General features: G+C 43.5%; 1 protein-coding gene across 1 annotated transcript; it reads left to right on the top strand.

The window, feature by feature from the left end:
- Window positions 1–2,617: 2,617 nt before the first annotated feature.
- Window positions 2,618–9,921, top strand: LOC115085031 (tubulin beta-2B chain). The gene is made up of 5 exons (XM_029590549.1): window positions 2,618–2,687; window positions 2,818–3,261; window positions 4,265–4,373; window positions 4,701–4,811; window positions 8,699–9,921. The coding sequence occupies exons 2-5, from the start codon at window positions 3,205–3,207 to the stop codon at window positions 9,757–9,759; spliced, it is 1,338 nt and encodes a 445-aa protein (XP_029446409.1). The 5' UTR covers window positions 2,618–2,687; window positions 2,818–3,204; the 3' UTR covers window positions 9,760–9,921.
- The last annotated feature ends 1,485 nt before the right edge of the window (window positions 9,922–11,406 follow it).

Below are 11,406 nucleotides of genomic sequence, written 5' to 3'. Positions count from 1 at the left end.
AAAAAAAAAAAAAAAAAAGTGTGCAGGACTAAGTACTAAATGATAGATTTTAATAGGCCTGCCAAAGCCAGGAGCTGCGTACATGTCTCCAGCCAGTGCGTGCCATGCAGACTTTTAAAAGCGGGCTGCGTACATGCGTATCTCCCGGGATGTGCACAAATGCAAAAGACAAAAAAAATGGGTGGGGCATGGGTGGTTTGAATGCGTAAGTAAAAATGTGTGCATAAGTACTTACGTGCACAAGGGTGTGCCAGGGTCCCCTACTGCCGAACTTTACTTCTGCTATGGAGGAGGTGTAAGTAGAAAAACAAAAAACAGACTATTGAGCAGGGTTTCAAGGGTCACGACAGGTAGGGTAAAAGGCTAGTTAGCTGGGGGGGGGGGGGGAGGAAGTCTTATCGTTTAACTGGGCGAACTGGGAATGGACTGGGGAAATGGGTATTGTGGTCGGTGTGCATATTTTACAAAATCCCCCCATTTACGAGGTAGACACAGCATTTGCGTGCACCAATACAAAATTGTGTGCACGTGTACGCACATCCTGCTGATTTTATAAGGTGCATACATATATGCATGTATGTTATAAAATGGATGCACCCAAATGCCCGTGCCACCAAACATGCACGTGTGCCCGTGCACCAGAATGAAAGTTACAGTCTAAGTTTCAAACAGTGATGGAGTTAGGTTTTTGCCAGTCCTAGGCACTGTTGATGTTGTAGGTACCCTCCTCTCCCTGCCCCCCCCCCCCCAACCACTGTGCTACCCTCCTCTCCCTAGCATCTCCTATCTAATCTCCCTCCCGATTAGCATCAATCCCTACTTTCTCTCACACACACACACAAATGCTGCCCCTCCTTTCCCCTCTATCTCACTCATGGACCCTAGCCATCTCCCAGTCCCTCTCCTCACCCCCCCCTCCCCCCGAAGATCCCAAATGCAGCCCCTTCTAACATCACCAAACTTCTCCCCCTTTGCTGTCTCACTCCAGCCAGGCTCACCCCATCCCCTCCTGTTCCCTGCAGCCAAATCAGGCAGCAGAGAGCTTTTCTCTAGGGAGTGAGATTCAGCACAGCAGGAAGGCTGCATCTAGATTTTTGCCACCCTAGGTAGGCTAGGACTAGTGCACCTATTGACAAATCCAGACTTAGTTTCAAACCAGCTTTTCAAAAGTAATGCATGAATGGGACAATCTGTTGTGCTCTTACTCACATGCATTCTTATTGCAGTGTTCACAATCATTTCTTCCGGTGTTTGTGACTGGAATAGGGGGAAATTAAGTTTCATAGCTATAGTCTCACCATAATTTTTAGAACCTGTCTGCTGATGTTATGCCCTATGCTGCCGACAGAGTCCTATGGAAGACACGCATGTTATGCCCTATGTTGCCGACAGAGTCCTATGGAAGACACGCATGTTATGCCCTATGTTGCCGACAGAGTCCTATGGAAGACACGCATGCTAGCTGTGCTGGAGTAATCTCTTAAATTGAATCAACTGTGTGTAAGTATGCTCCTAATTTTAAAACTTATGCACTCAAGCGCATGCACAGTTAAAAATTCCAGCATATCCTCGCTCATGCGCCAATATGCACTTGTATAGGTGCATGCACGCACGCTCATTTTAAAATCAACCTCGAAGGAGTTCATTTTCAAAAAGGTTTAGAAACCTGGGATGCTTTTTTTTGTTTTTTGTTACAAATCTGATCTTTTCGTTTTGTTTCATTCTCCTGTGCATGTAGACTGGCAGAAAATATGGCTCATGTGAACATTTTTTAGGCCTACAGTAGATACTGCATAATAAAAGACAGGCATTTTGCAGTGCTAGCAAATCTTGCTTTCCAAGAAACCCATCATCATGTTTTATTTTATTATTAACCGGGACAGATTAAAAGAGATGGAGGAGGGATGAGACTGTCCCTGGGGCCCAAACTTGGAGGAGGGGGGGGGGCATGGCACCCCTAAAATACCCCTAATCATTAATATATTTCTTAGAAAAAGCCAGTTACTTATTGATGCACAGTGTCTCATGTGTGATGTGGGTGTTTCATGTAACATGATTTGAAAATTATACCATAATAAATTCGCTGTCTCAAGCCTATTTTGTCAGAGCAATCAAGTCAGGTTTTTGCCGGCCTATTTCATCCGGAGATAGACATACAAATAACAGAACCATCACAGTCCAGTGTGAACATTAAATCAGCCTGTCTGTCCCAGGTCGGCTATAAAAATATATTAATGAAGGAGCTTCTTTGTAGTAAGGATAATGCCAGCTGGTTTCAGGGTAAGGATATATGAAACATCCTTATAGAGTGAATGAGAAAGAGAGTTCAACCCAGACAGCCTCCTCTCCCTCCCCCCACCGATCTGCTCACCTGTTACAGGATACACATGCTGGAAGCAATCGTGATACAAGTCCACTTATATTGAATACTCTGAAGAATGTATAAGACACTTGCACATTTTATATGCATGATTTCATACAAATTCACAAGTGAATTGTTTGTTTTGGTTTTTTTTTTACTTTATCCGCCTTAACTTTTTTTGCCATTATATAATTATTTTACAGGTTCCTTTGATTTTTTTTTTTTTTTTTTAGACGGAGACAGCTTTGAGAGAAACGGGAATGCTGCCTTGTGGATCGAGAAAAGGGCATCTTTGCAAGACGTGGCTCGCCACGACTATAGAAAGGTGAGATTTTTCACATCTTTGCGACTTAGGATCGCTTGCATTAATAAAGCGACCGGAGTCATGTAGTGCATTTTTTTAAATTTTTAAATGCTTTCCTCCGACCTTTTTTTTTTTTTCTCTCTACATGCAGGTTCGCTGAGGATGCTTTCACGGCCATGACCCACATCATCAGTATCTCTCTCTCTCTCTCTCCTCCCCTTCCCTCCCTTCTCCCTCGATCTGGGCGGCTCTCCTCTCCTCCAGCCCTCTTGTCCCTAGAGTAGAAGACAATGCAGCACTCTGAGCCCACCTCCCCTGTGCGCTGATTGGCTCCCAGCTCTTGCATTACATCACCCGCGCCTAGGATGAGTGACGGGTCAGAGAGCCCGGAGGAGGAGGTGGGGGTCCCTTCTATAAACCCCGGGCTCACTGCGGCACTAGCGGCACCAGGAGACCTGCAGCAAGGAAGGAGCGGGGCACGGGCAGCCGGGAGGGCGGCATCTGTGGGCAACAAGCGGCACCATTCGGGCGAGGAATCATGCGTGAGATTGTGCACATCCAGGCTGGGCAGTGCGGCAATCAGATTGGAGCCAAGGTAAAACAGTTCCAAGCGCGATAGCAATAAACCTTATCTGTGGCGTGAAAATCACGGTAAAAAGAATGTATAATCCTTTTCCATCTTATCATTTGCAAAGGGATGGCAGAGGTCGCATGTGACACTGGAGTTGTCTATTAGCCTTTCTGATTGAATCGCTCTTTTACAGCTTTTCTGCAGATGCACAAACTGCAGGGCGTACTACAGTATCGCACGTTTTTACTTCAAATGGTTTCTTGCTTCAGAAGAAGACTTACTTGTGTGTGACAGCTCTTTAAACAGGGCGTCTGGATTTCATGCACTATTATTTTTTTCTCTTAAAATGGAATATAATATAGACAATGGATCTACAATTTGATGACTTTAAATCAACCTACCTGTCTTTGTAAAAGCAGTTGGGAAACGGAATAAATGTTTTTCATTGATCTTGTTTGACAGAGCTACGGTGCATACTTTATACTGTTGCAGGCTATGGTTTCTTGTTGAAAGGGTGGAAGATAACGTGTATGGAAAGAAATTGCTCCAGGGCGATTCTGAGCTGGGTCATCGTTTGACAAGACATGCAGCTGGGGAAAGGGGGGGAAAAGCGGTGGCTGAGCTGTTCAGAGCTACATCTTTATTGTTACGAGTTTTATTAATAATAATAATAATAATAATAATAATAATAGATTTTCTTAGCTTGTGATCTGAATGCACTAAACAGTAGGCAGAGCATCCTCCTCGCCCTCCTCTGGCTGGTGACGCCCTGGTGGTACAGCTCCCATTCCCTCGGAAGACTTCAACAGCACATCTGCATTACAGCCGGTTCCGCCTTTCAATTCGGACATTATTCTCCGCATTTTTAATTACCTTCCCGTATCTGTGAATAAGTAGGCAGCCGGACGATTTCCATGGTGGAGCTGTCAAGTCTGGAACGGATTTTTCTGTGCATGAGAGTCTTTTTTTTTTTTCTGCCTGTTTGGTAACGGCTCTTTTTTCCTCTCTTTTTCTCTCTCTCTCGCAGTTTTGGGAGGTTATTAGTGATGAGCATGGCATCGATCCCACTGGTAGCTATCATGGAGACAGCGACTTGCAGTTAGAAAGAATCAACGTTTACTACAATGAAGCTACTGGTAAATTACCTTTAGAATGAACCTTTTTAAAGTCCATCTCCTCCTCCCTAGTCTGCCTCCTGTCACAGGAGGCTGTAGCTGTGTGACTGTGCATGTGTGAATATGATCCTTTGAATTTAGAACAGCTACTGAAAATCAGTTTTCCTCTGAACAATAATGAATCATTGGCAAGGGTATACAGTGTGTTCTTCAGATCTGGTGAGCATCTGACCTTCTGTTTCCCTGAGCTGAATGGCTATGTTGGTGGCTGCTTGCAGCACAGTGCCTCTGTTGTTTGTATGCTGATTGAAGGCTTAGAAAAGCTTTATTTTTTGGTTCCTCCCACAGGTAATAAATTTGTACCTCGTGCAATCCTGGTCGATTTGGAACCCGGAACAATGGACTCTGTCAGATCTGGACCATTTGGCCAAATATTTAGACCTGACAACTATGTATTCGGTAGGTCTTCCAATCGGTATCACTTCACGGTTTCTTGCACACAAATCAATGCACTCTATATAAAATAATGCAACAAAATCATTACCTGCATTCTTGCATTGAGCTATAATAGAAGAGTCTGAATGTTATGACTTTGCTTTATTTAGATGTTATGAACAATTTTTGGATATGGTGGTCTAGCAATATCTTACAGTGTTTATGGAAAGATTATCAAGCGGCATGAAAGCATTTTTCTTTTTTTGATTTGACAAAATACAATTTAGGATCAGTCCATTTAGTTAGCAGTAATACTGGCTCCTGCCATGCAACAGATGCTCCTGCCATGCAACAGTTTTGATTTCTGATACAGGATCCTGCAGCTCAGAACACTTGTGGCGCTGTAAAACCATTCTCAGCCTGGGGATCTCCCTCACCCCGTACCTTTTCTGCCTCATCACAAATGCATTGTGAAGAGAAAAAAAAAAGGATAAAATCCACCAATAGCTGTGCATTCAAGTTGCAAAGGTAGAAACAGAATATTACAGCAGATAAAGGCCATAAGATCCATTTAAGTCTGCTCATTTTTTCTTCTTGTTGCAGTATCATAAATCCTGCTTGATCTCTTGCCTTGCCCTCAGCTTGCTGCAGCTAAGGATCTTCTCTGCTTATCCACGGCTTTCTTGTTTCCATATACTGTTTTGGCCTCCACCACCTTTTTTTTTGGAGGCTGCTTCATGCATCGGCCATGCTTTCTGTGAATATTTCTTTGTTATTCCTGTGCTTACCTTGCTCCTTAATTTAGAACTTCCTTTCCACTCAAAAATGCTTGCTTCTTGTACATTGTTTATACCTTTAGGTGTTTGAATGTGCTTGTCATATATCCCGTCTTGCAACCTGCATATGTGTGCACGTGTATAATAAAGAATGAAGGGGGCCTCTTGAAGACATTTAGGGCCTGATTTTCAAAAGCATTTACATGCTTAAAAAATGGGTTTTAAATGTGTAAATGCATTTTACCTGTGTTACGTGGGCTTTTGAGAATTGCTACAATAGTAGGGCCTAATTCACAGTGGGGTACATTTTAAGAAACAGCACGCGCGAACAAAAGTACGCTGGATTTTGTAAGAGCCGCGTGTATCTTATAAAATCCGGGGTCGGCACGCGCAATGGGGGTGCACATTTGTGCAACTTGCGCACGCCGAGCACAGCGCGCGCTGCCTGTTCCCTCCGAGGCCGCTCCGAAATCGGAGCGGCCTCGGAGGGTCCTTCCACCCACCTGCACCTTCCCCTCCCTTCCCCTACCTAACCCCCCCCCCACCTTTATTCTAAAAGTTACGCCTGCCTCTGGCAAGCGTAACTCGTGCACGCTAGCGGGCTGCTGGCGCGCCATCTCCCGACCCGGGGGCTGTTCCGGAGGCCTCAGCCGCACCCCGGAATGCCCCCGGGGCTTGTGTGTGCCGCTGAGCGTATGCAAAATAGGCTCGGCATGCGCAGGGGGGATTTAAAAGGGTTACGCGCGTACCTTATGCACGTAACCCTTTTAAAATCCGGCCCTATAGCTTTTCTCCCATTCTGTGTCTGTGGGGAAAATGCTTAGTGAATCAGACCCCAGGTAAAACATAGTCCAGTTCATACAATAATGCACTGGAATGGAGAAGCTAGAATAAAAGGAGGGTGATAATGTATAATGACTGTTGATGAAAGGCTTTTTTTGCACTTGTCAGAACTTAGTTATAGAAACAGCTTATATCATAGGTCAACAATGTAAGGGAATGAGCTATTATATATTCTGTTTATGTCATGTAGAAATGGCATTTTGTTGAAAAGTATGTTCATTTCCCTCGTAAAGGTTCTGTTTCAGGCTGTTCTTACCGCCGTGCCTCTGTGAAGTCTTGTGAAAGCAACTGTCTTTGCAATCCCTGTACAGGAATTAAGAACAGGTTCCAGCGAGCCCCAAGGCTTGTGTCATTTCTAAGATGCTTCCTTGTGCTCGAGGGGCCCTGTTACAGTGCAAATGGGGCAGGAAAGGCAAAGACTCAAAAGCCTTTAATTCCAGTGAAAAGATGGTTTGAAAAGAGACCTTTTTATGGTGTGATCTTGGAATTACAACCGTTTATCAATCTGGCACTTAGTATTTCTTGCCACCGCTGCACAGATGAACAGATTCCTGAGCACACCAAAAATGTCCTACAAATGGGTCCAGGGTTCACAAGGGACATCAAAGTTACATTTTTGAAATGGAAATTCAGCGCTTTTGCTAACTACAAAAAGCCTTATAAAAATTCATCAGTTTATACCGAAAAGTCAGGGGGCTGAGGGATATAGAGGTACACGGGAAGAGAATCAATTTCTTCTTTAAAGGAGAATTCCCAACCTATAATTTCAAGTTTGCTTGTAGGTTCAGGCAAGCAGATGTTAAATCACTGTTACATAATAGTTTTTTTCCCCAAGCAAAATCCCTGCTGCTACTGCTGCTGGGAACCTCCATTTTGAGCAGCACTAGAGCAGCCAATGACAGTCACAAGCATCCCCATTTCCCATAATGCAGTGAGCTTGCTGACATCAGTACCCTGCTTCTGCTGATATAAAATGTGGTCTGTTAATACAGTAGATTGCCCTCATCATTGTATACAAACTTGTGTATTCAGGTGAAAGACTGAGTGGCCAACATACCACACTGAGTATAAGGATGGAAATTCTTGTTTAACGGCAACACTGACTCAGTGCATACTTGCTTACTGGTGTTGCTTGATTACTCTCACACTCAAGTCTTTTGTCCCTGACCACAGGTCATGGCAATGTAGTCAGGCAGCCCAAGTGATGTTGAATGTATGGCTGTGTTGGTTTTGATTGCAGCCTGAGCTATTCGTTAGTGCTGCATGCCACCTGGTGAATTAATTCAGCCTGCCACTGCCCTGCCGCAAACTTTCCCCTTCATTCCCTGGCATAATTTCCATGGCAGTGCAATACTCCCAACTTCATGGTGACTGGGAAGATGTGAGGAGCGTGAGATTGATCCTCCTCATTGAGAGCTGGCTATATCAAAGTTGCTTGCTTCTGGAGAATAGCAGTCTATGGGCCAAGCGATGACAGGATTGTGCTGGGCTTGGGCGAGGTGTCAGGTGTGTCTGTGTCCTATAAAAAAAATCAATGCCATGCCAAAGTTGGTGTGCACAAACTAAGGGCCTGGATGAGATGTGATGATATCTTACTTTTTCCTGTCCTGCGGCAACGTGGCATGCCTTGGTCCAGCTCCCAGACTACCTCTGGCTGCTGCATCAGTGTAAGACAATGCACAGGATCCCGACCCCCAATGATCAAGTGGATATGTAGGACCCTGAGCACTTCTGCAATTACCAGATAAATCAAAGACTGAGGTCAGAGTTGCACCTCTGAAAGTAATATAGACCAAAACAATAAAGAAACTAGTCCTTGCTTCCCTGTATTCAACTGGAAAAGTCATCTTTTTTTGTTGATTTATTTGCAATCACACGATCAAATACAGAAACAATTATTTCACTTGAAGAAGGTATTTGTTCACTTATAGAACTCTCATATATATGACAAATTTCATTTTCTTTGCATGAAACAGACCAGTTTTAATACGACAAACAGTTTAATGATGTATCTTACAAATAGTGCCCTTACACAGGGGAGCATAGACATTCAGAGACAATTTTGGCCTCAGCTTTATTGCAAAGTATTTCATTATAATTGCTTCCACTGGGGCAATTTATTTTCACTATACCACTCAACAGAAGTTGAACTTGATTATCATTTTAATAAAAATAAATATAATAAAATCTTCAGTATTTATTTAAAATAAATATTTTAATAGGGCTCTGTAAAAACACTGTTCAGTGTTTATCTGTATAATACAGAACATTTCAAAATTTGTGTTTCCGTAGGTCAGAGTGGTGCTGGAAATAACTGGGCTAAAGGCCACTATACAGAAGGCGCCGAGTTGGTGGACTCTGTCTTAGATGTGGTACGGAAAGAATCTGAAAGCTGTGACTGTCTACAGGGATTCCAGCTGACCCATTCCCTGGGAGGGGGCACTGGCTCTGGTATGGGAACGCTCCTTATTAGTAAAATCAGGGAGGAGTACCCAGACCGTATCATGAACACTTTCAGTGTAATGCCGTCTCCCAAGGTGTCGGACACTGTAGTGGAGCCATACAATGCTACCCTCTCCGTCCACCAGCTTGTGGAAAACACTGATGAAACCTACTGCATCGACAACGAAGCCTTATATGACATCTGCTTCCGTACATTGAAACTCACAACCCCGACCTACGGCGACCTCAACCACTTGGTCTCGGCCACCATGAGTGGCGTAACCACATGTCTTCGCTTTCCTGGCCAACTGAACGCTGATCTTCGAAAGCTGGCTGTCAATATGGTGCCTTTTCCGCGTCTGCACTTTTTCATGCCGGGCTTTGCACCACTCACTAGCCGTGGCAGTCAGCAATACCGCGCCTTGACGGTGCCAGAACTGACACAGCAAATGTTTGATGCCAAAAACATGATGGCTGCCTGCGACCCACGCCATGGCCGCTACCTGACGGTGGCGGCCATGTTCCGTGGTAGGATGTCCATGAAAGAGGTGGATGAGCAGATGCTCAATGTTCAGAACAAAAACAGCAGCTACTTTGTGGAATGGATTCCCAACAACGTGAAGACGGCTGTCTGTGACATTCCACCACGGGGCCTCAAAATGTCAGCCACCTTCATTGGCAACAGCACGGCCATTCAGGAGCTCTTCAAGAGAATTTCAGAGCAGTTCACAGCCATGTTCCGACGCAAAGCTTTCTTGCACTGGTACACTGGGGAGGGCATGGATGAAATGGAGTTCACTGAAGCCGAGAGCAACATGAACGACCTTGTCTCAGAATACCAGCAGTACCAAGATGCCACTGCCGACGAGCAAGGGGAATTTGAGGAGGAGGAAGGAGAGGATGAGGCTTAATGTCAGAGACGTTCTGCATAGAATCTTTAGGAAAGAAGGCACAGTTTCAATAATGCCATTATGTCTGTTCAAAGTTGTTCTGAAGCATGTGGGTTTTTTTCTTTATTTTTAATTTTATACTGTCAGTGCTTCCTCCACCACTGCCTGTGTCAACATTTTGTAACCTAACTGTCAAAGTAAAGTTGTTGTTTGAAATATCTTTAAATTAAAATAATACTTAGACTTTGATAATGATGACAATGACAGCTTTTAGGTGTTCTGTTTTCATGAACAAATTCATAAAAACATTAAGTGTTATAACTCATGTGTTTTTGATTTATTTACTACTGGTCTGTTTCTTTTTTTTTTTTTGCAAGACTTAATATGAGGCTCTGCACTGTGGTGCTAGGGCATGGGCTGAGTTAACTGCTAGAAAGGGCTGAATCACTTTGAATTGTTTATAGATTGAAAATATGTGCTGTAGTGACAATCATAAAAAGGGTAATTTCAAAGGAACCTCTGCAAGTAAAACAGTGTTTTAGATGCAGACTTGGCCTTTTACAAAATTGCCTGCCTGATATGTGGATACAATTAGGCACATATGTCATGTTCTTATATAAGTTTACTCAGAGTGAATGCTCTTAGTGGAAGATTTGAACTTGCATGCATATGTGTGTAAATTTCCAAAAAACATAGAGTTGCACTGGAGGAAGTGCAGATAAGGGCGACCAACATGATAAGGGGCATGGAATGGCTCCCCTATGAGGAAAGGCTGAAGAGGTTAGGGCTGTTCAACTTGGAGAAGAGACGGCTGAGGAGGGATATGATAGAGGTCTACAAAATCATGAAAGGACTTGAAAAAGTTAATGTAAATCGGTTATTTACTCTCTCAGATCAGGTTCAGGGGGCACTCCGTGAAGTTCGCAAGTAGCTCATTTAAAACAAATTGAAGATAATTCTTTTTCACTCAGTGCATAGTTAAGCTCTGGAATTCATTGCCAGAGGATTTGGTAACAGCAGTTGGTTTAACTGGGTTTAAAAAAGGTTTGGATAAGTTCTTAGAGGAAAAATCCATAAACTGCTATTAATTAATAAGCAATAGTAGCTTGAGATTTATTTAATGTTTGGGTACTTGCCAGGTACTTGTGACTTGGCTTGGCCACTGTTGGAAACAGGATGCTGGGCTTGATGGACCCTTGGTCTGACCCAGTATGGCAATTCTTATGTTCAGGGAAAATTAGTATGAACACTTTAGAAAGTATAACTTGAGTGGGTAGATTTGGTGGGCTACTTTTCAAAGTGGACACATGCACGCAAGTCTGCTTTAAACACTGGTGTAACTTGCATGCATTTCTGCTGACTTTTTTTAAACTGTCTCTTTGAAAATGATCCCTTTATACACAGGCATACTTTGCATATCAACTTTTTGAAACATTTATGTGTCGCATGGAAGATGACAGATGAAAACACGATCCACTCAGTCTGTTCATTTGTATCGTCTACTTACTCAGTCACTGTTCCCCCCTCCAACCTTTGCCATGCCTCCAACCCTTGGCATGCCTTTGTGTTTTACCCCTCAGGTGTCCACCACTCTCAGTGAAAAAAAAAGTTTTTCTCACATTCCTGATTGAAGCTTGCTAGAATATTTCAATGTGTCTGTCATATTGC

The sequence above is a fragment of the Rhinatrema bivittatum genome, chromosome 2 (assembly GCF_901001135.1).
Source record: "Rhinatrema bivittatum chromosome 2, aRhiBiv1.1, whole genome shotgun sequence".
Classification (NCBI taxonomy): Eukaryota; Metazoa; Chordata; class Amphibia; order Gymnophiona; family Rhinatrematidae; genus Rhinatrema; species Rhinatrema bivittatum.
The sequence above is the reverse complement of the archived record's forward strand: the minus strand, read 5'-3'. Positions and strand labels throughout refer to the sequence as shown.